Below are 27,748 nucleotides of genomic sequence, written 5' to 3' on the forward strand. Positions count from 1 at the left end.
CTTAGTGTTATTAAACATCGCGATTTCTTCAACCCCAGTCACGAATCAATGAATGAACCGGCCGCTCCCTGTCGCAAATCTAAAATCCACTAATCATATCGACGTTTTGTCTCTTCTCTTCGGCTCGATTAAAATTTTTCACTTAATCTCGGAATTAATGACATAAATGTAAACTTTACTTTTGTTTGGTGAAACACTCACACTTTGAAACCGAGTACACGCCTCTACTTGGGTTGTAAATAAATTTGTAGGAGAAATAATTTGATAAAAGTGTGATGTCGCTGCATTCATTGGAGTGACGTTGGTGTGGTGTCATAGGAGCACTATTAAACTCAGTGTTTTCTTGGGCTCAAGGCTCACAGCCAGCAGAGGAATAGTGCCGCTCAGTTTGTCCCCATTTACGTGCCAACGATTAGCCACTCCTCAATTAAGGGCCGTAAGTTAGAAAACTGTAACAGGTTACTGCGCTTCCCTCTTTAAATAAAGTTAAAGTTAAAGTTAAACCCCCCGCTAGTTACAAGTTTTACAACGAATCTACGTACAACGGACACCTCTGTCAGGGGACGCGGATAATTAAAATAAATCTCCTTTAGCACAAACTGGGAAATATGTTGTATCGTAGAAATACAATCTTCCGTCTGTAAAGAACGCTGAACTCCAAGCATTTCATCGAGTCTCCCCCTAAATGTTTGTCACACTTACATCATGTCTTAATTACCAAGCGGTAACGGCGCCAAATTTTTATTTCGCAGTTTCGTCTTAAAAAACAAGTAGTACGTCGCTTAAAAGGTTGACGAGCCTCTTTGGTAAATTAAATGTCACTCTGTTATCATAATATCTTGTAATTTACATTAACTTCAAATTAATTTATCTTAAGAACACCAGCCACTTATGACGTAATAACTAAACTCGCCAAGGTCATTCTGTACAGGAATGGCTCATAAGAGAACGTGGGACAGTCGTCAGTTCATTCTTTGTAATTGAGGTTGACAGCTGCCGCGACAAAGTATTAAAAATATCATATATTAAAATAAACAAATATGTACTCTCCAAATTTCAATATAGTAACTTATAAAACCCATTCGCACTGTATGAGTATCTTGAGTGCTAAATCTAGGTCGACCTCAGCTAAGGTGTTGACTGAAAAAACTCGAACCATTAACTAACCATCGTATCGTACACTATACATGCTCTTCTGAGAAATGTACCTCATAGCGACATTAAGTTTCTCCTGACCAGGAAAATCATAAATATTTTACTTCACAAAAGTACTGAAACTGCATATGTTCTCAATTAAGTTTTTAGAGAAAAATAAATAGATTTAAACACAGGATTCAAGTTGCAAATCAGTGAAGCCAGATATGGGGATGTATGAAGACAGATAGCTTCTCGAGGCATCTGGAACTGCATAGGAAGCCTGTGGCTGATGTCGCAGGAGAAAGGCTTGTCTGGCAGCCAGTGCCAACTGAATAGATGTTAGGGATCCCGTATGCTGCACAAGACGATAAAAATGACCCCATCTGTTTTGCAGAAGCAAGTGAGGCTCGTCAAATTCCTTTAGCCGACCATTGTCCAGGACCTTATTAAAATCAAATTAGAATTAGCCATTATGAGCATGACTAAACGTCATATCTATTCCACTTTCATATCTACTCTCGTCTCTGATATAAGCTGCCTACTTCTATTTACCGAGCCGACGCTACAGTAAATAGTTGTTTTAGAAATAAATAGTAAATAGTTCTACTAAAACCGTGAGATAATATAGCACAAAAAGATGACTTCAACTAATTTATTCGTGCAACGTTTAAATTCTTAGGGCGCAATCCCGCATGAGTTGCTCGGGATATTCAGAGTTTGAGTAGCGAATCAGAGCACGCCTTCGACCCATCCTTTGTTTTAGTATATAAAAATGTTAATAAGTATAATGGCTCAAGTGAGGGCTGCGCACGCTTTAATTGGTCGAGGACTGTGTCATATCTCGCCCTATTCACCTCGTGTGAGGTGATTATAGTAAGGGCGTTAAATTTCAAAATGGCTTCCTCACGTTTTGTCCATGTTACGCAAGAAGTGATAAACACAATAGGAGAAAATGCAATTCTGTTGAGCACAAAAGATGCTCATAGATAATTTGAACATAATAAACAACACTAGCTATGTGCCCATAAATAAGTTATCACACCAATTATACCATTACCATAACACGATCGCAGTCCATAATAGTTTTCAGTCGGTGGGCGATTGTAAGTACAGTGCAAGTCTGGAACCTCCTCTTTATCGTTTCTTGAATAAAGGAGTCAGTCCTAGATAAATTAAACCTTAATAAAGCTATAGTATTCAAATTCTTCATATCATTGAATTTGCAGTTAGAAAGCCCCAAAATAAAAAAAAAACAAAACAAAAACGAAACCTTCAAAGAAATCTTGATGAAGACAAGGAACTACTCATAAATACGTTCATAACCGTACCGTTGCATCAGCTCTGAACGATTCATGATCTCAAAGCAAAGAGAAATTGTAGCTTGGAGATACGGTAAGGGTTAAAGGAAAGTTAACCTGGCGATCGCAACAAAGATTGTGAACGCTTTTCCAAAATGAGTCAAACATCATAACAATATAACAATTTACTTCACATTAAATTAAATGAATAGTATCCTCTGTGATTTCGATATTGTTATACAGATTGACTGAAACTTTCAGATCGTTCTCTTTCATAGGTAATTCATTTCATGACTGTACCAGATTACAAAGTTTGCCGCTGCCAAACAGCTAGGTAAGAATCAGAATTTTTCTTTTATTTGCATTCATCACTTAGGCACAGCACCATATTGAATTGTTGTTGTTGTTGTTTTTTTTTTTTCACCTAAACTTAAAACACTCTCGCTTTGTTGATAAATTGTGGCGTCAAGTGTAAGGCAAGAAGCGTACCTTTGATCGACGTTAGCAGTGGCTTCATCCATGATAAGGATCTTGTTGCCTCTGAGAATAGCACGTGCTAGACATATCAACTGACGCTGGCCAACGCTTAAGTTAGATCCTGACTCGGTTAACAAACCGTCCAAGCCGCCAGTCAAGCTGCATATCATGTCACTCAGTTGAACCTGTATTTGTTCCACGCGGAAAATAATAATCACCCTCTGTTATACAAAAAGCCACAAAAACGAAACGAAAAGGCAATACAATAATGCAGATCTGCCACAAAAAGGCGATCAGTCGTCAGAAAAGTGATGGGAAAAAACGCGATTCAAATGATTCGAATGGGGTTGAATTGAAACTCAGAAAAGGCAGAAGAACAGCTGATCAAATTTGTAATATCAGTAAAAATTAAAAAAATTAATCGAGCTGTAAATAGACTGGTCATTCTCACTTTTAATCCATTTAGTGGACTTCGTGTAAGCTTTGGAATCAGTTCAAAATGGACAGTCAGTCCATAGCTGATTATGCCGGCCCAGGTATGGTACACCATTCAAGACAATTAGGCGGATGAAGGCACCATAAAGACTTAAAGTGCACTCTAGTGGATGGACAGGACACAACAGTGTGATTCAAGATCAGGATTGGAGTGTCAGGTTAACTACTCTAACTGGTTATTGATTGGGTAACGGAAGAAAACGGAAATGAAAGAAATAAGATGGAAGGTTACCACAAACGTTGAAAATGTTTAACTTATAGATACTATTGCCCGAATATTGTCAAACAAGCAATACATTCATACAAAGACCCATAAACTGAAGGAAGAGCTGAAAGGTAATGAAGAGAAAAAAATCTCCTCGGATAAATTACTGAGATCTAAGTACAATAAGGAGGGGGGAGAAAAAACGGAGAACTTGATGTTGATCACTCGAGTAACAGAGAGAGAGAGAGAGAGAGAGAGAGAGAGAGAGAGAGAGAGAGAGAGAGAGAGAGAGAGAGGTAAAGAAGGCTTCGAACGAAGTGTGAACAGCAGCAGCCGAAAGAGCTGGCTGACGGCAGAGTTTCGAGGCCTTATGTGCTGCTAAGTTCGAGGGAGATGAGTGACATGAGCCCTTTAATCAAGTAGAGTACAAAACGAAGCACAATGTGTCTATGATCATCGTAACGAGCGATCCCTAGGCGCACCATAAGTGATCCTGAACATGCACAAACTATTGCAGCAATTCTAAAACTGTTTCTCTCTAAAATCTTAAAACAGGTAAGGTATAATTTGGAATAAGGTTAAAGGTGGGGATTGCTGCACTTTATGATGTACCAGTCAACGTCTCACCTCCTGCAGTGCGCGCCATAATTCCATCTCAGAGTATTCATCAAATGGGTCCAAATTTTTCCTGAGTGTTCCACTGAAAAGGACCGGGTCCTGAAAATATATCATCAGTGATCAGAAAAATAAACAAATGATCAGAGGAGAATTCCAACTATAACACAGTATCAGTATGGTTGGAATTCTCCTTTCATTCATTCATTCATTCATTCTTTTATTCACACTTATTCTACTAAAAATACAACAACGAGAAAGAGAAAAAGTAGAAAAAAAAAGAAGAGAGTTCTAACTATACATGAATTTACATAAAGCAGTGGAAAGAGTGTGTAGTAGCCAAAGGAGCCAAGCTTTCGAGTTGGCCACTACCACAGAGCAGTTACGGATGGGTGAAAGTTAAATACACTTAAGGAGATAGCACATATACTAAATAGTTCAAATAGTAAAATAGAGCTCTATGATAGGTTAAAGTTGTTCAAGATGTCTGCCTGCCAAGTAGGAAGAGTTTATATATTTTTTTAAAGCTTTTGGCAGGGAGACACTTTATTTTAAAAGGTATCGTTTGCCAGATCTGTGATGCCACCACACTAAATCTTGCTAGACCATAATTGGTTCTAGAGAATGGTCTGTACAAGTTTTGATTAGTGGCATACCAAGTAGAGTAATTATGGACAGCTGAAGCCAGTTGGGCTAGATCATAGAGGACTGGAGCTATATTCTTTTTTCGATATTGAATTTTAAGCACAAGAGAGCCAATTTTTAATTTAAAAATATTCTCTAATCTTAAGATTTCTAATAGTGTGAAATATGGTGTAGAACTTTCTCTTTTGCTAGCAAAGAAGATGCTGCGGATACCGTTGTTTTGACTTATTTTGATTTTATTTAACCTGGTTTGGTATGCAGTTCCCCAGCACATCAATCCATATGTTAGATATGGATATATGAGAGTATAGTACAGTTGTTTGAGTGTGCTCACAGGTAAATAATGTCTGAGCTTAAATAGAATTCCTCTACTAATTCATGCGTGACGCACCTTCCAGTTGCATCTTTTGACACATGTTTATCATCATCATCATTATCATCTCTCACAAACAACACACAAACTACCTACAACGATGCCTAAACTTTCAACATAGGTAAAGACAACCGGGCCTCAGTTGTTCGTACAAAGGACGAACTTATCCAATATTAACTTATCCAACTTATAAAATAACTTACTACTGTATCATTATTCAGCGGATAAAATGTTGTTGTAAAAAACAGGTATAAAAAAGGTATAACTAATCGGTGGATAAATCGTTACTAAGGAAGTTGCCATGCTCATAGACTTGTGCGACATTTTTCGCACACACGCAGAACTGGCGACAAACCTGGAGGAAAGTCTTGAGTTGTCGAAGCCAATTAATCAATCTCCGGCTACTTGGAAGGACAGACCCGAAGCCAAAAATCTAATGTCTTTCCGCTGACATAGTATGGTTACGAATTCGTCGGCTACAAGATCCATGATATGGTTAACCCTTCTTTCCGTAAAAGATATCAGAGCCAGTATACCACTGACGTAGAAGGAGCTGATGGTGAATAGCTCTCTTCTTTTCAGGCGGTTTACTGTTAAAAATCGTCTCTAAGAGGATGATGTATCCCATGATCCATACACTTTTCTACGTTTATCCGATAAAAAAAATATATTTATCATCTACCTAACTTCCACAAGTTTACATTACCATACTCGTCTGTTTATAGGCGTCGATTAGATCGCCGCAATCAGAAAACATCAGGGGTATTCCGGGCAATTAATACTTAACCACATACCTGTGGAATAACTGACAATCTGGACCTCAACTCGTGGAGACCGAGCTCTGAAATGTCAATGCCGTCGATCCTTATCGTTCCACTAGAATCAGCGAGCCTCAAAAGAGCTGCTAACAATGAAGATTTACCAGCACCAGTTCGACCAACAATACCAACCTGTCCAATCGAATAATGTTCCAAAATGTAAACAAAAAACAAATATATTCCACGTTACCGTGGATTTGTTCAGTAGTAGATAACAGATAAGGTCAAATTGAGGTAAGAACAAAAAAAAAGGGTACAGGAGGCGCAGTTAAGTATGACACTGATAATTTTACTTTATATAAATGTGAACAAATCTTTTCCATACTTTAGTATACAGTTATGAATTTGCCTTTTTTAATAAACTTACTTTAAGCCTGTAGTGTAGCCAAACATTTCACTTGAAAACTATTATCAATGCAGGTTGTGTGCGACAAAGGCAAATTTATTTGCACATGTTAGTAAGCTTCTCCGACACCGAGCGCGTTCTCATTGGTTGATGGATATTGTTAAGTTTAGAATCGAGTGGAACGTTGAAGAGCATTTTATAAAAGCAATTGTGCGTGAAAGCTTTTCTCGAGTTAGCACAACCCATTGTAAACACTCATAGAATCCTTTTCTAACCTTCTCCTGTGCTCTAATGCAAAAGTTCACGTTCTTTAAAACCCGTGGGAGAGTAGGGTGATACTTGAACGACACACTCTCAGCAGTTATAAGACCAAGCTCAGGCCAAGTAGCAGGAACAGTTACTTTGCCGTGCCAGTTTCCCTCGGATTCTAGACAACATAACTCCATTATCCTCTCCACCGACGTCATCTAAATGTTATCAAAACAGAGGATAAGCGTTATGCCTCCACCAAATGTTTCTCAAAAATAAGAGAAAAAGTTTTAAGGCTTCATTGATTAATCGTGAGGTATATGTCATTTTCTTCTTTTACACCTTTTCGTGCTTAGAATAGAATAGTGTACAGTGCGGCTTTTCTACTGTTACTTCATAGTCGACAGGCAAGTGCGCCGTGTTGTGCTTTTGTATTTTCAGTCTAAAGATAAACTTACCTGATTTTCTACCTCAGCACTTTGCCTGACACACCACTGAAAATGGCCAGGCAACAAAACAGCATAGGTCAAGCAAAGCCCCACCAAGCCTGCGTCGATTTCTATAAGATAGAAAAAAAAAATACAATTGTAAATTGACAATCACTTAGTGCGTCGCATAAACGATCATTGTATATCGGACGGGTAATCGTTGTTGAACGGAAGGTAAATTGGTAGCCCTCGATCAATGAAAATGCAGTGACGTTTTTCGCTTAAGAGTCATCTGTTTCTGTTCCCACCATCTAAACTTTCCAGGGACTTTGAAAAGGTAAGAACGACAACGATGACTGCAACACCAAAATCTACAAGAAAACAACAACAACAACTACACAACACAAGTGTGATTGATATAGTAATATAGTTTATATCTGACCACTTGCAGCCCAGAGGCTGAATTACGGGTGCAGTGTAAGGTTGAGAACAGACGTCAGCATATCAGGCGCCTCTGGCAGCCGCTTCAGTCAATCGATCTCACCTTCCCACCAATCCCACCCCAGGGGAGGACATCCATCACACAGTAATCTCGTGTGTGGGAAATTAACGTCTCCTACCCCAACCCTGCAGGAGACGGGACCTCCATTTATTCGTCCCTATCCGAGAAGACTACAATATCAAACCATTTCTTGATGTTATAGAAAGGTAGCAAATTCTTCTCAATTATTTTAAGACCTTGAGTGTTGGTCCGGCCGAGGCTCGAACCCTCGACCTCCCGCACAACAGTCCAGCGGTCTATCCATTGAGCTAACCGGGAGGCGGCATGCTTGCTCACAAATATAACAGAAATGTCCCGTTACTTTCTTCATCGTGAAACGTCTCATATCCAGTGAAAGCACATTAATACGCATTAACTTTCGTAAAGTATAACCTGACACGCTGTCTCGTTTCCCATAATAAATGGGATAATTCGAATGAGTTTGTATCCGACTCCACACACATTAAAATTACACAATCATTCAGAAAACTTTTGTATAGTATAATTTACCTCCTCTTTCAGCAATGAAAAGCGGTGTAAATGATGCCATAAACACAAATAACATACACAGGAAATCCAAACGGTATGCCAACCATCTTGAAGTGGCAATAAAAAGAAACCATGTTTCAGTGTGACGATCCTGACAAATGTTGAACTCGTGAATCATAACATCCTGCAGACTGTGACTCCGGATGGAGGTCAGGCCGTCTAATGTTGTTACCAAGTGAGATAACACTGGGCTCCGGGCTGAAAGAACACAAGCCACAATATTACAATATAAGACACAATATATATATTAATTTTGTGCTTTCAATGAACTACAGTTAAAGAACACGAACGCCGCAGCTTATGAAAAATTTACGAAAGCAAAGTTTATTGGGTTACCTGTGCCTTCAAGGCGTTTTATTTCTCTGGTGGTCTTCAAGTAATAGTTTCTCAGACAACAGAATACAAGTATAAGAGGAACCACTCCCACCAAGATGAAGGGCATTGTTATCACATTCATACTCACAACCGCTACAACCAGCAGACCAAGCTAAAGACAAAACAAAATCAGCCAGTAAGATAAGTTTGCTACTCACATTCAGATCAACACCAGTTATTAAGGCATGGAAAGGCTTGCTTGCATCTGACTGGGTATTGTGTCTGGCAATTGAGTATTACTGAGTATAGCAGGTTTGATTTGTCCCAAAGTTAATGGTAATGCTAAATCTGATTTACATGACATACTTTCTTCTTCTCGTCTTTGCATGCCATTTCTTAACAATGTAACAGAGTCTCGTTGGAAATATAAGACAAAACATCTGATAGCCCTTTAACTATGCAGCGAACCACTCTCTTAACGCATCTAAGAAAGTAATGAAGCATAAAGGCCGCCTGAACATGATCAGGAAAAAAATATGCGCTGTATGGTGAAAAAATGCGCTGAAATATGCGCTGTATGGTGTATGGCTGTATGGCTCTTCGCAGCCTTATGATAACGTAATGGCCACCACTGCAACAACTCAGTTCATTCTTGGAGCCTTTCTAAGTGGTCCAAGTCTTCAAGCGACCACCTCGCGTTTTAATCTTTAATTTTGTAAACATTTTGAGGGATAAAACAGATCTAAAAAATCTACAAGTGTGTGGTTACAAACGATGGAAAATTACTGACAGCAAAGCATAACGCACGTTATCATAATTATGCAGTTCTTCACCAACAAGCCATATTGACGGTTAGCTAATCATGTCTGAGAAATGCTTAGTCCCAAACACTAGACCAACAATATCACGTTGATGACATTCCAAGGTTATCTATCTAAAATCATTCTTTTCTATCGACAAACGGAAAGTAACTGAAACAAAGCAATAAAACCCACAACACCTGGAGAAAGTCCAAAAATGTCTCCGGGATAAGGGTATCCATGTATGCAGTGTCACTGGAGAACCGGTTGAGGATCCGACCTGAAAACAAAAACAAAACTACTTTCTCAGTGGCAATTAAACCTTGACTTGAACGTCGAAATTAACTAAACCCTTCGAGCATCCAACGTGCCTCAATCACCGTACACAATACCCACTCGGAGAACGATATCGCTAATTTGTCTGGGTTCGAATACAGAGATAAGATCTAAAATTTGGCTACCAGTGATCACCATACCTGTTGGATTCGTGTCAAAGAAGAAAACCGGTGCTCGAATAACAGCATCAAACATATTATTGTGAAGTTTGACAGACGCCGTCACAGTTGCATGAAAGAACAGCAGAACCCGGAGGAACGACAGAACGAGAGTTGTAGTCACCAGACCTCCGTAAATGATCATGTAAGTGTTGTGTTTGCTCGCTTCTCCATCCATGGGGTAACGCATAACTGCTTGAACAAATTTGAATACGAACAAGTCTTGACCTTGAGAATTCGACCTAAAATAGTATACGACAATTACTAGCTACACCGAGTAAATAAGGTAAAGATAAATAAAGATTTTATAATCAAAAACTGTGACAGATGCATCCTCCGCTGACTAGTAAATTATTAGCCAATGACGGCATTATGGGTTGAATATTCTCCGTAAAGTGGAAAGTTCGCCGGAATAACTGTCCTCAATGACTGATAACATACTAAACTTCTTACCACTGTGATAGCCACCAGTCACTTAATGTGAACACACCCTGAGAAATAAAACAAACTTGAAGTTCAAAATTAAACGATCAACAAATACTCCAAGAAAGCATCGTCGAGGACTACACTGAGGAAAGAGTGACAAAATCTCTCTCATAAAGAGAAAGTTGTTATTTAAGAAAAGCATTAAAGGCAAAAGCGTTTCAGTCGAATTTGTAGTAAAATTTTTTATTCTGATTGGTAAATGGCGTACCATTTTTTTTTCGTAATACGAGTGCAATTACAAGATGCTCCAATTACAGTTTTGAATAAGGTATTTCTGTTAGTGGCCACGCTCTCTTTCACATACAAAGATAAAAATACATTGTTCGTTAACTTTCACCAAAGCAGGCTTTTCAAAGACAATACTTTACGATAATTTACAATTAATTATTATTACTTATTATTAACCATGAATTGAAATCTAGAAACACTTAGAACACTATTAAGATCAAAGATGATGTATGCAGAGAAGACACAGGCATACAAGGAGAAAAAAGGAACTCAGGCTGCTCCCAAAAGGGCTCGTACCAACGAGCTTCCGATAAGTAACTCGGTTGATCTACCAATGAGTCAGAGGTGACTCGCCGCAATACGTCCATGGTGAAAAACTTCCAGCGTACTGCTTGGATGGCAATTACAACTGAGCTACAGGAGACTTGTAGCAAGCTATGCTGTTTAATTTCTAAGACTGCGCTCAAAAACAGATTTGAAGTTCATTACTCTTAAAAGAACTGTCAATGAGTCCCATACATCAACTGTTGTATACAAGAAAGTTATCTAGCCGTATTTGCTACAATTTTCGAGTGTACAATAAAACTTTTCTGATAGGTTTTGTACCTGGCTTCGAGTAAAAAAAGAAATTTTCTAGCCTCCACACTTAACCATAATAGAACAAATTAATAACAAGTCTCCGTTTGTACCACTCAGGGCAGTCGTGCATGTTCGTGATTATAAGACTCCCTCGTGCTAAACGCTTCGTTTGATTTTTCTAACTTTCTACAAATTTCACCCTGCTTTGTTAAATTACAGCATACATGACAGTGTTACCTGAGCACATACACAGAGTACCACCAGCAGAAGCAACACCAGGTCATTTCCCCCTGCTCGGAAGTATCTCACATACAAACTCCACGCAATACTTCCTCTTGGTCGCTCTTCAGTATCAACCTGCGGTTTCTCTTTTGCCTTAGAGAAAAATCGTCACATTTTGGCAAAGATAATAAAATTTATGTACTAACTGACTGAGTGGGAAAACTCAGTCAATAAGCATTTTATCATGTGACCATTTAGTGTTGAAAATTTCATACTAAATAACGCGATAGACGGGAACACGCAGCCACACGAGCGCATACAAATCTGCATTAGAACCTTTTTGTCTCTTCTTTCAAGTCAGAACAAGACACTCCCAATTCCTTGAAAAACACAACTTTTCTTTCCTCGTTTCTGTTTCCTTTAAGTTTGTGCAACAAAGAAACGTGAGGAGAACAGGGCCGGACGGCGTTTTCCGAACCGGCTCACGTCAAACCGTCCGGCCCTTCACTCGTCAGCTTTCACTATGGTTTTCTATGGGACTGCGTGAGCCGGGACCGCGTGAGCCGGGACTGCGTGAGCCGGGACTGCGCGAGCGGGACTGCGTGAGCCGGGACTGCGTGAGCCGGGACTGCGCGAGCGGGACTGCGTGAGCCGGGACTGCGTGAGCCGGGACTGCGCGAGCGGGACCGGACCGGTTATATGATAAAGCGATTTATCCTTCAACTCTTTGATACCGGTACAACTTCCGCGCTAGGGATTTCTACAAGCATTGTTTTGTATCACATTTTCGATGTGATGAAGAGCCAAGTGTTCCACACCATGACTGGCGGACACATCGTATCGTGCTCTATTTCTCAGTTTACCTTTTTTGTAATAATGTAGTCCCCTTTCTTTTTAAGCTAACAAAGTTTTGTTCCCACAGCCAGTGCTACCCATGTCTTCTAGATAGGGTGCGGGAAGTTCTTATCAAATCCAACTTTTTCGCTGAAATTCGAGTGGTGGTGAAATAAAAGAAAACAAAACAAACACAGATACAAACAAGCTTCTGTGCAAGGTCAGGAAAAATGTTTTGACAACACCAAATGCTAAGTACTGACCAAAAGGAACATGGATGTAGAAAAGCGGTTTTCCGAGCCAAGGAGGATTTACGCTCCTTCAGATGAAAAACTGACAGTTTGTTAACGAAGTCAGATGGACGTCAGGTGGCTGATATCATCGCAGGGCTCCTCCAAATGGAAATGCAAAATTCGAGCCCAGAGTGTGAAAAAGAACGCAACAGTTAAGCATACCTTGCTAGCCATGGCCTCGAAGTCTGCTTCTATATCAATTGACGATGCAGTACTCCATCGGTTGAAAGCATTCATACCTTTAGCCCCACCCCCTCTTCTGAAAATAACATCGTGGACTGGATAGGGTTGTACTGGCTCTGAATCCTCGTCAATAGCACTATCTTTGTCATCGTTATCGTCGTCATTATCATCATTACGGACCCTCAGCAAGGAAACCAGATCTATACCCGCATTGACAAGGTCCGTGTAACTTCCACGACTATGAATTTTTCCCTGCAAACCGAAGCCAGTCAGAGGCATACAATCAGTTTGTGGCACCGTCAATAATTATATCTTACCTTAATGAACGCGAGTTATCCCAGGCGTACCAATATTCCGAAGTATTCCTAAATAACGGATCAAACCATGCTAACTAAAACTTAAGGAAGGTGGTTTTGTATCCTTTTGCCTCAGAGGATTTCTTTGTGGTGACTGGGAAAAATTACATCAGTACTGTAGGGGACTCCCTGAAAAGACAAAAGTACTGTAGGCTATAGACATGCCTCTTGGAGAGAAGGCACAAGATGGTATCCTTTATAAGGCCCACCTACAAATTTAAGTTACACATTTTGGCGGGTAACTCTCCAGTTTAAAACCGCAAGGAATGGAAACTTGGCCAGATTGTATATTAAACTTTTTTCAGTGGCCTAAATTCTTAGCTTCAGGTATTTGGTAGTTCGGAAATTAAGTTTTATCAAGTTTTTGATGGCTTGACACAGAGCTGCCTTCAAAGACAAATTTCTACATATAGCCTTATTACCTTGATGATCAGCTCCTTACTTTTTCAAGATATAAAATTTCGGTCGCATTGCGAAGGTACTGAAGTTGATGGGTGACGAGGACTCTTGGACACTGTCTCAGAAGTCCATCGATGCACCTGTACAAAGTAATCACACACTTAGCATTGCAAAAAGTTCCCAACTTTCGGCTCCATTTCAATATCCAATCTGCTGAACAGCTCCAAGTATAATCCTGGGCTGCAAGTGATTCCGTTGAAAAATCTCTAAAAGTATGCACTTTTTTTCCGGAAGTCCCAAGCTAGACGGCTAACTCATCGCAAACTTCAACCAAAATAATAAAAAAATTAATAAAGTGAGGCGTGAGTAGTCCAGTGATCAGTGCGCTGGATTCTGGGTCAGACGACCTGGGTTCAAGTCCTGGCTGGGGCTTGACGTTGTGTCAGTTAAGCAAGACGCTTCACTCACATTGCTTCGTCTTCTCGGATAGGACGTAAAGCCGGAGGTCCCGTCTCTTGCATCTGTCAATTAGTTAATTTGGTTAGGCGGGGGACGTTAGAGAACCCACATCACGAGATTACTGTGAGGTGGTCTGGTCTGTTTACTGGGAATTGGGGGGAGGGGGCATCTGTAAAATTTCTCCTTTGTTGATCATAAACTGCCACTGGCACTCTGGAAAAGTCCCCTGCACAGTGTTGTAAAGCGCATTAGATCATTACATGGTAAATGCGCAATAGAAATTGATAAAATTATTATTTAATTATTATTATAAAGAAATTGTACTGATTTTGTTTTGAGGTCTGTATCAAAACCGGAGAAAATCAGCTACTTTTCCTTTTTCGCTGTTCTTATTAAGAGGCTTTTTTATTAAGAGTCAACAGCTATTCACCTCAGTGTTAGTGGCCAGTGCTGGATATTTGCCGAGCTGCTAAGCAGCGACGTAAAAATCCACCGATAGTGTCAGATAGTATAGCTAAAAAAATATGCTTCGTCGCTCCGACGAAGGGCTAGCGCTCGAAACGTCAGCTTTTATAATCGTAACGGTGGCCAATTTACCATTTCAACTTTGTTGATATATTCAAATTATTTCGTTACCCCCACCGACGCAGCCCCAAACAGTTTCTTTAGAAACTATCAGCCTTTATAAAAAAAATTTGATTTCAACTCATTTATCCGGCAACGATTCTAATATTTTCGGGTACAAATCCCACGCGAGGTGCTGGAGGTAAATAGCAAAGTATATTCGGAGTTGAGTAGCCAATAATAATAATAATAATAATAATAATAATAATAATAATAATAATAATAATAATAATTTAATACTTATATTGCGCAAATTAACATGAAGATATGATCAAATGCGCATCACAACACTTTTCGGGGGACTTTGGCCAGACTGCATCAGCAGTTTACAAACATTGGAAAGAAACTTTTATTTGAAGATGCCCCCTCCCCCCAATTCCCATTAAACAGGCCAGACCACATCACAGTAATCTCGTGAGTGGGTTCTTTAACGTCCCCTGCCTAACCAAATTAACTAATTAATAGATGCAGGAGACGGGACCTACGGTTTATTCGTCCTTATCCGAGAAGACTAGAATGTCTAACCATTTCTTGATATTATAGAAAGGTAGCGCATTCTCCTCAGTTACTTTAAGACCTTGAGTGTGGGTCCGGCCGGGGCTCGAACCATCGACCTCGACCTCCCGCACAACAATCCAGCGCTCTAACCAATTGAGCTAACCGGTAGCCAATCAGAGCTTACCTTCGACACTACCCACTGTTTTAGAACATACTAATGAAAAACAATGACAGTTGCGCACACTTCCACCACGTCTGTCAAATTTTGCCAAAAGTGTTACTGATAACAATAGAGAAACCAAGAAAACCTTTGCGGCCAAGCACGTTACGTCTCACTTACTCATCAAAAAGTTTCCTTCCCACACGGACATCTACAGCACTGAGTGGGTCATCTAGAATATAGATATCTGCTTTAAAATATACTGCCCTGTAATAAATGATAATAAAAACTGAAATGAGAATATGTCTCAAAAGCGTTACGAACATTTCGACAAAAATTCCCTTCTTCCTTCATAGCCAATTACGAGGTGTACAAGAGAGCCATCTTGACTAAAAAAAGTCAAGAAAAAGTAAAAAAAAAAAACATTTTGCGACAACCGGGACAGCAGCCGTTTTTGAACCACGCATTGTGATTTTATGTGTGCGGCCAAGATACCTCAGGTCGTCCAAACTCGATCTATGGGCCTTCGTAAATATGTGATCATTTGAACGAAAGATAGGGATATGTAAGGAAATAAACAGTCTCAATCGCCTCAAAATCTGACCTAGTTTGGAATCGCATCCGTGTTTGTTCCATTGCATTCTGTTGAATTGCATCATGGGTCGTTTAGCGCAGTTTTAGTTAATTTTCTTTGTCTTCTATGTAACACTTATTCTCCTGCATAGTAACATTGCCAATAGTACACTTAATCTGCTTAAAAACTATGATAATCAGTCAGTGATTAAACTAACCTTGCCAGACAAACTCGTGCCTTTTGTCCACCACTGAGCGTCACGCCTTTTTCTCCAATAAGGGTCAAGTCTCCCTCAGGAAGTAAATCGATATCCTTCACATAGAGACATTGACAACAACAGTAAGTTGCGTATGATGCACGATCCTCGCAGTAGAGAGCGCTATTTATGCAATAGCGAAAATCAGACCTGAAAAAAATCAGGCCTGTACGGGATTCGAACCACTGACCTCTGCGATACTAGTGCAGCGCTCTACCAATTGAGCTAACAAGCCAACTGGGAGCAGGCCGTTAAGTTGATTCGTAATAAACCCGTGATGATAAATCAGATATATATATATATATATATATATCTTTTTTTTATTTTTTTTTTTATGAACTTCATATATTCATCGTATCTGATTTATCATCACGGGTTTATTACGAATCAACTAAACGGCCTGCTCCCAGTTGGCTTGTTAGCTCAATTGGTAGAGCGCTGCACTAGTATCGCATTGGTCAGTGGTTCGCATCCCGTACAGGCCTGATTTTTTTCAGGTCTGATTTTCGCTATTGCATAAATAGCGCTCTCTACTGCGAGGATCGTGCATCATACGTATCTATAACCGCAGTTCAAAATATATGAACTTCATATATTCATCGTAACAGTAAGTTGCTTAATTGGCATTATATGACTTATTCAGCAAAATTTTCATTCTACAGAAAATACGTCTGCCTTCTTCTAGTTACGATAGATCAGATGGCATATTTACGTTAAGTGAACCAAGAGAAAAGTGGCATCCAAAAAATTATTTGAGAGGATGTTACAGAAACCCGGCCTATAATCATAACAGGATGTAGTTTAGTGGTGGAGGGTTTCTTCCAAAGGGTGTGGAAGGCCTCCTATCTCTTTGGATAAAATGTGGTGGAATAATTATTAAAAGACATTCACGAGAGTCAATTGCCCCTTCATGGAAACTTACAACATACATTAGAACTTGATCAAGTGTATTCCTTAAATTTTTTCATTACAAAGCCAGCAACGTGAAAGTTATAGAAATGAGTCTGTGGAGTTGTATATAACTGCAAAAAGATCTTGGTGAAGTTAAATGACAACTGGGTATAATGCTTGAAAAATAAGTGCTGATACCATCATTCAACAAGTAATAATAAAACAGAGCACAGCAACATAGTAGTTTCAAAGATATCAAAAGAAATGAAGGCAACAGTTTTACCTTTTCTAAACAACACACTTTGATAACATTATCATATCTGTCTGCCTCAAATGTCTGTCCAAATACAATATTCTGTCTCACTGATCCAGAGAAAATCCATGCTTGCTGTGGGACATAACCAATTCTCCCTTTGATCTGCAGGCTGCCATCAGTGATGCATAGCTCACCCAGCAACATCATTAACAATGAAGACTATAGAGAAATTAATTATACCAACATCTTGATTTAAAACCAAATAACTTACAGTGAAGTGCACACCATGCATTCATGTCACATAAATCCCTACAAACTCCAATGAGTGAACAAGACAGAATTTCACCTTACCATATCAATACAAGATCAGCTAGACAAGTTTGGAGAATAACAAGAAATATCAATGCAGATCCAGGACCAAATTAATGAACATCAAAAGGATTGTATGGCAGACGGTAAAAATAATTACCAGTGAGATCTTGGAAAAAAAAGGGTTGTTCCTAAAATATTTGAAAATGGACTGATTGTGTTTGTTATGTTTGAGGAAGATATAGTGGGAGGGTCAATACTTTCCCTCTAACTACACCCTTTTCTTAGTGTGACACTATTTATTTTATGTAACATTTGGAAATACTTGTGGCCAAGGGACAGCCCATAGAGAACCAAAGGCATGTTAGTAAATTTTACAAAGATGTACCATCAAAACTATGACCTGTTTACATATGTTGCTAATTCAGTGTTCACCACAAATTATAACCATAATACCTTTCCAGAACCAACTGGTCCAACAACCATGCAAAGGTCTCCCTATTACCATACAAAAATAGAGCATTCATTACTGTATAATATGAACTGAATTATACATTGATTTTTGATAGGTTTTTATTTATGATCTATGGGAGGAAAAAATTAATGTAGTTACCATTATCAATTGTTTCCTCTGGTTCAATGCTGAAAAGTGCACAGCTAAATTAACAGATAATTTTATGACAAATAATAAGATAATATTACCATGCCTACTTTAAAGCTGATGTCCTGTAGAGTAGATCTATCAATCCTTTCCTATGACGAAGTCAAATAAATATACATCACTTGATATAAGTGAAAAAACATTTTTCACAAAAAATCAAATCAACACTCAAACCTGACTCCAACTGCATGTCACATTGTGGACAGTCACACCAGATTTTCCTGACCTATTTGACTTTTGTTGTATTTTTTCAAAGCTTAATTCATCCAGCTCCAAGAATTCCTTGAGAGAAAGCATCAAACAAAACTAATTAAACATGGCAAATTTAACTGAAGAGAAAATAAAATTTTAACAAGATAAATTGTTACCCCCACTGAGTTCAAGGCAAGACCCACATCACACACATGGGTAAGAAAAAGAGTAACCTAACCTTACACAACTGAATTGCCTTCAAATGTGTTGAGATTAATTGTCTGACAGTATTTCATAAATGCAGATTAGAGGTCACAGTCAAGGGTCATGGGTCACTGTTATCAAGTCCCAGGAACTGAAATACAGTTTTTCTTTTAACTACCACTAAGTTAAGCAAATTAAGGCGATCAATTGACAATAGGACCTATTTTGCAACACAACAAAAACAAAAACAACATGAGCAGTGAGAACGGTCACAAATCCACATGAAACAAACTAGGCCTTAACACTCAATTGCATAGGAAACAACCTTATATTCTTAGATGTTAGCAAGATCGAGTGAATGCAGGTAATTGAAAGAAAAACAAGTTCTATCGTTACTTGATTATCTCAATTTGTTCTACATTGTTGAAAATAATTGTATATAGCATCTGTATATATATATATATAACCTCTGCATATATAACCTATAGCATCTGTATATCTGTATATATAGACCTGAAATTTTTTTCAGGTCTGATTTTCACTATTGCTCAAATAGTGCTTTACTGCGAAGGATCGTTCTCATATACGTCTCATAACCGCAGTTCACACATATGTTTCATATGTTTGTTGTTGTTTGATTTATCATCTACGGGTTTATATCGAATTAATTTGATGGCCTGCTCCCAGTTGGCTTGTTAGCTCAATTGGTAGAGCGCTGCACTAGTATCGCAGAGGTCAGTGGTTCGAGTCCCGTACAGGCCTGAAATTTTTTTCAGGTCTGATTTTCACTATTGCTCAAATAGTGCTTTACTGCGAAGGATCGTTCTCATATACGTCTCATAACCGCAGTTCACACATATGTTTCATATGTTTGTTGTTATCTGTATATAATTGTAGATAACCACCTGTGATGGTTGTTAACTGGTTGTTAACTGGTTGTTAACTGGTTGTTATCAACTGTGTTGAAAATATTATTTAAACCAACTTTTATGATGCATCAGCTGAGTTTTCATTCAAAGAAAAAGCAGATATGAAGTTTGGAGTCAGCAGTCAAAGAGCAAAAATTGCTCTAGACTATGCTTTGAGTAACTACTGTATTTTGCATCTTTTGTGCCTTTCAAACTTCATATCTTGATTAATTCATGTTGACCCATGCATGAACCAATTGCTCATGAATGCAAATAAAACGAAAGCTAAATGTACCAAGATGTACATAACAAGCTAGACACAATCACCTGGATTCTCTTCACTGTTATTTTTGCCTCATTCAGCTTCTGAACTGCTGGAGGAAAATGTCTAGTCACTGACCTCTGGAGGGCATTTAAAAAAGCAATGGAGCTGAACACTTTGGCAGCAGTCAATGTATTTCCCAGTAGCACATAACCAGCAAAAGTTATACAACTGATGATATTCTGTGAGGCAAAATCCACAGCCATGTTGAGGGCGCGCAGAAACATAGCCTTCCTAATCTTTGATATTTCAAATCTGTGAAAATTTACAAGTGGAAAATAAACTGGAATAACATTATCACTGCAATGCACACAATTTATCTTACACAGTAAAATGCATAACTAAGAACAATATTATAATGTGATTGAATTTATGAAAATATAGATATTGGTCAGAAGTCACCTTAATTATAAATAATACTTGTAACACAAGCAGAATAGAATGACAAGCACTCATCGACAATAATCGTCAATAAATTATCCAACTACTAGATCAGATGAAAACAAACAAGTTAATCACCCAGATATTATCTTAATATTTTAGGCAAATAAACATGAAACAGCTACAGAAGAGAGAGTAACTGTTCAGAGCTATTGATCAGAATTACCATTTAGGTAATGAGCGACAAGGCACATCTAAAATATAATTACTAAGTATTAATACATACTTGTAAATTATATAAGTTTCTGAACAAAATTAAACCTTAAACATTCAAGCTTATATATAGATGTCTACATTAACTCCTGATTAGCAATGATACTGGGACATTTCTCACTCACCTTCTTAAGTTTTTGATTAGTTTGCTGAATGACAATTCCCAAGTGGAAATCTTTACAACCCTTACTCCAGATATAATTTCATTCATTCTATTGCATCTTTCATCACTCAGCCTTGCTGTTTTAAGTCTAGAGGGAAACTGCAGGTTAAATACTGATAATTTTTAAATTTAATTACCAAATATTGATTACATGTTCAATTTGAAACATTCTTGACACCACAGACTTAACCAATATTACTCAAATGTCAAAGCAAAACATTAATTGGTTTACATAATTTACAAGTATCTTTCTCTCTGCAGAACGCTAAATGTATTTTATTTGCTGTTTTTGTCAAACACTGTGATGTACACTGTTTACACCTGCATGCCTGCATTTAAATATGCATTATTTACCTCGACTTAAGTCGCAAATGGTACATGTAGTTAAAAAAAAACACTCCTTCAATTTGATTTACAGTAAAAGAGCTAAACTTGCAACATACACCCTTTCACTTGGTTCAAAATACGGCTACTTGGTTGTATTGAGTTCGGGGCCCCTGTATGGGTCATTTGTGCTCTGTAAGTCTACATGTCTAGCTTTTCTGACTTGATTTGGCAGCTCATCAGTCTTCAAATCTCAAAAAATCCTTCATTCACAATTGATTCATGTTTTGCACCTCAATGTCTTCCAGTTATAATTAGCTCCCTTATTTGAATCTTTTTTTTCACATTTTTAATGTTCACCCTACATCCCTCACACCACAACACATATTTTGCAGTGTTCCTAATAATTTGAAACTGAATAAGCAAGCTCTCTTAAACTTTTTCAAAGATCTCCCATGAGAAACATTGTTATATTTATTCATTACATTTGAGTTACTTAGATAGACCTAATTCTGACTAAAGTTAAGATCATGCAGTCCACATCTATAGTTCCAACATTACTATGATGGCAATTATCAAACAGCAACCTTCCACTCAGGAATTATAAGTAAAAGAATAATAAAAGATATTACTAATACTTTTACATTTATAAAACAGCCAATGAGAAGCTGACAGTTGACTCAGCACTCTAGATGGTAAATTCTTACCTTAAAATTGCAAACACTCTACCCAGATGTGACTGATAAAGAATTAGGAGAAGCATAATTGCCAGAGGAACAAAGCAAGAAACTCCCAATTGAATCCATAGCAAGTACATTGTGGCAACCATTTGAACAGGAGTAATCCAGAGAAAGTGCAAATAGCTGACAAACTGAATTAAAACACAGAAAAACAGAGATCAATAATTCATGAATTCATGAATAAAATAACAACTTAAAAAAATGTTCATTTTCAATCAAAGTAAAACTGACAAAAAATAAAACAAGCCTGCAGAAATTAACAACAACCAAATTATACGTCATACCTGATCAAAGCTCTGTGTATCAGTGGACACAAGATTGACTACATGACCAGTCATGACTCCTTGACCCAGTCTTAAAGACTAATATGCACACAAACAAAAATGAGTTGAGATAATTTTTTTTAGTTCTTGCTGTGACAGCTGCATACAAGGGATCATAAACATCTCAAAATAATTTCACAGTGGCATCTCTGGCACTTAATTGAAAACATAACTTTCCTTGCAGAAACATCCTAATAGGTTTGATCTGCAAATCACGGAGACTTTGAAAAAAAATGTTATTTATTTGAAGAGAGAGCATTTTACCACTCCAATCAACAACTATTGCTCAAAGGAGCTGCTAAATGGCATGCACTAAAATTCGGAACACAGGAACATCAGAACATGCCTTGTTGTATGAAATAAAAAATGGAATGCCATGAAATAAGAAAATAATTTATAATTCACCCGCAAATTTAAAAAAAGCACAGTTTAATCCCAATTGGTGCCTAGAGGATAAACCAAAAGAGCAACATTGAGGTTCTTGAGCTGACCCCAATAACTTATCATTACCATTACTATTGTTATCACAGACTGTTAATATAATTATTGTTGTTGTAATTAATATGATTATTTTTCACCATTTGATTATTGTTTGAATGTAAATCATATTCTTAGATCATCTTTTGCTAATGGAACATAGATGTGTGATGTGCATGTGGCAGGTTTTTCTGTTTTGAGACAAATCTTCTGCAACACTACCTTCTAGTATCATTATGAAACCTCCAATTCTTTTTGAAATACTATAAAAATTTTGCCACATCAGTACCCACATGCAGTCTTAAACCAGCTTTCAAGCTAGCCTCTTTAAATTATTATTATTATATTAGGCAATAATAGCTCAAGTGATGTTTCAAAATTGTCCAAAATACTGAGAGCTGCCAATCTATGAGTGGTATTTGGAAAATTCTGAAAGATTATGAACCATTATTGTTGCACATCTAAAATGACAGCAGTGGCTATAACTCAGACAGAAAAGTTGAAGAGACTGTAAGATCCATATGACTGCACTCTATTTAAAATATAAAAAAAAAAAAAAAAAAAAAGAAAGGAAAAAACCTCACATTCCACTATATTGAAAGGCCTGTCAGGTCAGAGTCAACCTCCCTTAAGGTTATGTAATATGAACACCATTAAGTAAGGATCAGTAAATTACATATTAATTAATATTTGCATAATGAAGTACTTGCCTTTCTAAAAACACATCCAGTTGTTGCTATTCTTAAATGCATTCCAGCTCTGTGACCATTAAAAAAGTGCAGTTGATGAAGAATGACAGACAGTGTGGAGGCAACTGTAACAGCCATGGCATAGAAATAAGCTTCTAACTTTGTGATACTTGAGTTGGGAATGAAATATGACACAAGATAAAACAGCAAGATAGGCTGAACAGTCCTGATGCTTTCCTGTATAGGAGAAAGAAAAAAGACAGAAACTTGTAACCTAATTATTATTTTAAATCAAATCTGCTGCAAACAGTGAAAAATATATTACCTTTGACACCTAAACACAACTTTGAAAGTCATTTGCTACAACTACATGAGTAAACTTGCATGCCAGAATCTGCTTCTCTACTATAGTTGAGCCTAAGTTATCCAGAGTTGTGGGGACTGAACTCAATAGTTTGGATAATGAAGAGTTCAGATAATAAAAAATATGAATATTAATGAGCCAAAAATAAAACCGAATATGCATCATTTAAATCACTATACATCAGTGCTTGCATTTGCCAAAAGTTATTAAAGCTCACCAACAAATCTTTTTTGACCTAAAATGTTGATGTAGATCAGTTTGTTCCTAGCTACTACAGCATGTGCACATCACTAATTCTATGGGCAACCTTATACCGTATTTACCCGTGTATAATGCGGGCCCGTGTATAATACGAATCCCAATTTCAGACCAAATTTTGAGAAAAAAGAAAAATAAACTACTCAACAAGAAGGTAAAATTGTATAACATTATTTATTTCAATTAACTTGGCAAACTAACGAAATGATGGTTACAACATCTTTCACATATCAAATCCTTCAAACTCGGACTCGGAGTCTGACTGGAACAGTTCTCTTGCAAACGAGTCATCGAGCTCGTTGTTGCAGTCATCGTTGGCCTCGTAAACTAGGTCGTCCTCGGATCCATCAAGGCTGTTGGTGATCCCGCATTTTAGAAATGAGGATTCAATCATTTCTTCGGAAATGTCCTGCCATGCTCCTGCGATCCACGAAAGGATCAGTTCCTCGGATGGTTTCTTTTGGCGGCCACTCGCTGTAAATTCATGGATTCCCTCCGCCATCCACCTCTTTCTAACACCATCTTTAAACGGCTTGTTTAAAGAGACATCCAGCGGCTGCAAGATCGAGGTTAATCCGCCAGGAATTACTGCTAAGTTCGTGTTTTCTCGTGTCAGTGCTGTTTTCACTCTTTCGGTCACGTGGGCTTCACGATTTGCTCGTTTCAACCGAGGCATCTTTTTCAAGTTTTCCTTGCTCTTCCGCCATAAGCGAACATTACTTTCAGATACTCCGAACTCTCTTTCAGCAGCGAGATTTCCATGCTGTTCGGCGAAATTGATGATTCGTAACTTATCTGACACTGTGTAACTTTGACGCTTGGTTCCGGCGAGTTTTGTAGTCATGTTTACGTTTGATTGCTCAAGATTACAGTAACTGTTTTGTTGATCAGCTGTTCGCTTAAATACTTAGTTAAATTTATTCAAGGATCCAAATTGTTAACATGTCATTGGTAGGTTAGTTTACCCTCAAATTAAAGACCAATTACATCGCACGCTTATGTGTCTTTGTTATTCTAATGTCGCGTCAGCCTAAACAAAGGATTCCGTGTATAATACGCATCTCGAATTTAGGTGTTCATTTCGGGAAAAATAAGTTCGCATTATACACGGGTAAATACGGTATGCCACATTTAACAACTCAAAGATGGAATCCTGGAGTGCCTGAAAATTACCCCATATCCTAAAAGATGGAATAGCAGAAAATCACCCCAAAGCTAACAACAGAACAGCGAAAAATCACCCCAAATCCTAAAAGAAAGAATGGCACAAAATAAACTCAAATTCTAAAATACAGAATGATGGAAAAATTACTACAAATACTGAAAGATGGAACAACAAGTTGTTTTTGGATATTTGGATATTTTGAAAGGGCAAGCAACTTACATTAAGGAAGCCAAACACACCAACATAGATCAGCTCAACAAAAGCAAACCTTGCTACAGCTTTACCCAAACTTGGTTTTCTGGCTGAAAATGCTGCAGCTGCAACTTCTTTGGACCACTCACTACAAAAATTAAATCATAGAGATCACTCAAAAAGAAGCAAAACTCAACACTTTCTAAAAATGGATACAAGCAACAAGTCTGGATAAACAAAAACTGTAGATGGTAAAAAACCTTGAATAATTTGGTCAATGACATAAAGCACAATTGCCTGGATGTGAGAAATCAAGAAGGGTCTGCAAGTGAAAAAACAACTCATCATGTGATTTGAGTGGAAATGTCTGCCAGTCTGAGGGTTTATGTGTCACTCACTGGTGTTGTATACACAGGCCGATACATTCTCCAGGTTGTAACACTCAGATGGAGTTTATCAGTTAACTAAAGTTTCTCAGTATGGATCCATTACATGTTTCAAACCTTTTGATATTTGCATTTCACCTCTTTAACATGGCCTGCTTGGTTTTTTTTTTTTTTCTGAGAAAAAAAAAAGATACATCATCATTAATTTTTTCCAGCCAACCTCTCCAAATCTGCAACCAATGTTTCTGCAGAGTCTTCCTTGAGTACTTGATACAAGTCATATGGCTCCAAGCGCCTATCGTATCCTTTACTGAAAAGTCCATTAAGCCACCTTGAAAACAAAAAGGAAAAAAGATATGTCGATGCAAATTTACTCTTTCATAGACACCAGACTGTTTCTCCATAGTCAGTTCCTGTACTATAACATTCTAATAAATATAATGGTTAAATTATATTGTTTGAACCCAGAGATGACATTTGATCATTCAGTCTGATAGTCCAGGTGAGAGTATAAACCTGAGAAAGAATGTTGTCACTAGTAGTGACTGTTTCAACAACCTAAGCAGAAATCATCACCAGACTCAAGTAAGGAGTCGTCCTATCTTCCCCAGCTGTGGCTGCCTCATTCCAGCTTCTCAGCTCGTTTGACTGTCTTTAGTCAACTCTCTTGGCCTACTTAACTTTAACTTAACTTAAATTAACTTTAACTTTATTTATAGAGGGAAGGGTACCCAGGTGAGCCCATTGCATACATTTAGGTGACTGATATGGTCCAGCTGAGTGGCATGCCCTTTGATGAAGTGGTACCTCTAGTTTAAGGAAATCCCTAACATAAAAAACCCTGCACCTCCAGGTTAGCGTTGGAGGTTGGGGTTGGGGGTTGGGGGTTGGGGGTTGGGGGTTGGGGGTTGGGGGTTGGGGGTTGAGTGTTGAGGCTTGGGGATTGGGGATTAGAGGTTGGAGGTTTAGGGTATGAGGTTGGGGATTGGAGGTTGAGGGTTGAGGTTGATGGTTGGGGATTGGGGATGGGGGGTTAGAGGTTGGAGGTTTAGGGTATGAGGTTGGGGGTTGGGGATCGAGGGTTGAGGTTGACGGTTGGAGGTAGAGGTTGGAGTTTGGGGTATGAGGTTGGGGGTTGAGGTTAGGGGTTGGAGGTTGGGGTTAGGGGTAATGGAGGTTGGGGATTGAGGTTGGGGTCAGGGGGTGGAGGTTGGGGGTTGAAGGTTGGGGGTTGGAGGTTGGGGGTTGGAGGTTGGGGGTTGGAGGTTGGGGGTTGGAGGTTGGGGGTTGGAGGTTGAGGGTTGAGGTAGGGAGTTGGGGGTTGGAAGTTGAGGGTTGGAAGTTGGGGGTTGGAGGTTGGAAGTTGGGGTAGAGGTTAGGGTTTGGGGTATGAGGTTGGGGGTGAGGGTTGGGGTTGGGGGTTGGGGGTTGGGGGTTGGAGGTTAAGGATAGAGGTTGGGATCAGGGGCTGGTAGTTGGGGTTAAACCCCTTTTAAGCCTGTTATGGAAATTACAATCTCAAACTTCCAATCTTTCTTACTGTCATTTCCTTACACCTTACACTCTTGTGAACTTCTGCATAAGGACCAAAGACAATCTAGAGCCGTTTATACTTCCGCCTGAGACAGGCTTGAATAACGGTTGACCGATCTGATTTCAGCCACCCTGTTATATTGATTCAGGGGCCATATACCCCATGAACTCACTTCATTGATACATGTACGGTCGTAAATGTGTAGCATTAGTGAACTCGACCTTACAATACCAAATCCTCAATTTACTTTTCAACTGTCCAAGTACGTTATGCGTCAATCTAAATAAATTCTACATAAAATTGTTGGGCATGCAAACATAAAATGAAGTAAACTATGTAAATATTCTCAACGTTAGTGTAAATAAGAAAACGAATGGCTGTTTACAAACGCGATAAAACATTTAGAGACGTATGCAGACCTTAATCCTAATATCAGCTTAATATCAGCTACATCTTATAGTTAATTCACGATTACCAGAAAGTGAGACGAGACAAGAACGATGCCTCAGCCATTGGACTAGGTAGGCTGTTGTGTTGCTTTTCGGACAAATCCATTGTATCTACACTACTATCCAGCTACATCCAATTACAACGCGAATTAATCTGAATTTTGAAAAGATGACGCTTTCTTGTGTTACCACTGGCGTGACATGAGTCCACCTCACTGCCCTAACTAATCAATTGTTAATTGAAGAACTAATAGATCGCGTGCTCAGTCACAATGCGGTGATTTCAGTTGGATGAATCGCGCATGCAATAGAACACTGCAAACACCACAGGACATCCAATGCTACTCAGTA

At 38.5% G+C, this 27,748-nt stretch overlaps 1 protein-coding gene across 4 annotated transcripts; it reads right to left on the bottom strand.

Annotated features, from left to right (window-relative positions):
• Positions 1-703: 703 nt before the first annotated feature.
• LOC111334636 (ATP-binding cassette sub-family C member 4) lies at positions 704-27,711 on the bottom strand. 4 transcript variants are annotated; one of them, XM_022940431.2, is made up of 29 exons: positions 27,424-27,707; positions 25,635-25,745; positions 25,056-25,176; positions 23,071-23,286; positions 21,845-21,922; positions 21,528-21,691; positions 20,459-20,584; positions 19,685-19,934; positions 18,228-18,335; positions 18,095-18,145; positions 17,849-17,890; positions 17,111-17,302; positions 15,898-15,992; positions 15,287-15,373; positions 13,409-13,505; positions 12,590-12,862; positions 11,316-11,453; positions 10,239-10,276; positions 9,768-10,027; positions 9,492-9,571; positions 8,513-8,663; positions 8,138-8,374; positions 7,117-7,217; positions 6,685-6,876; positions 6,040-6,195; positions 4,240-4,329; positions 2,925-3,097; positions 2,195-2,300; positions 704-1,579 (listed from the first exon to the last, which is right to left on the bottom strand). In XM_022940431.2, the coding sequence occupies exons 1-29, from the start codon at positions 27,501-27,503 to the stop codon at positions 1,322-1,324; spliced, it is 4,071 nt and encodes a 1,356-aa protein (XP_022796166.2). In that variant the 5' UTR covers positions 27,504-27,707; the 3' UTR covers positions 704-1,321. The 4 variants fall into 4 exon arrangements, 3 of the variants coding, with proteins under 3 accessions (XP_022796166.2, XP_088582354.1, XP_088582355.1); XM_088726228.1 differs by lacking the exon at positions 18,095-18,145; XM_088726229.1 differs by lacking the exons at positions 25,635-25,745; positions 27,424-27,707 and adding an exon at positions 25,532-25,555.
• Positions 27,712-27,748: the final 37 nt, after the last annotated feature.

Source organism: Stylophora pistillata, chromosome 7 (genome assembly GCF_964205215.1).
Source record: "Stylophora pistillata chromosome 7, jaStyPist1.2, whole genome shotgun sequence".
NCBI lineage: Eukaryota > Metazoa > Cnidaria > Anthozoa > Scleractinia > Pocilloporidae > Stylophora > Stylophora pistillata.

Bases quoted from the DNA above. Each gene is read 5' to 3' on its own strand.
- LOC111334636 (XM_022940431.2), bottom strand. From the start codon at position 27,503: ATGGATTTGTCCGAAAAGCAACACAACAGCCTACCTAGTCCAATGGCT. The intron at 18,336-19,684 runs GTGATTGTGTCT...CTTTCTCTCAAG, and splicing joins TAACAGTGAAGAGAATCCAG to GAATTCTTGGAGCTGGATGA. The intron at 1,580-2,194 runs GTAATGGTATAA...GATTTTAATAAG, and splicing joins TGGACTGCGATCGTGTTATG to GTCCTGGACAATGGTCGGCT.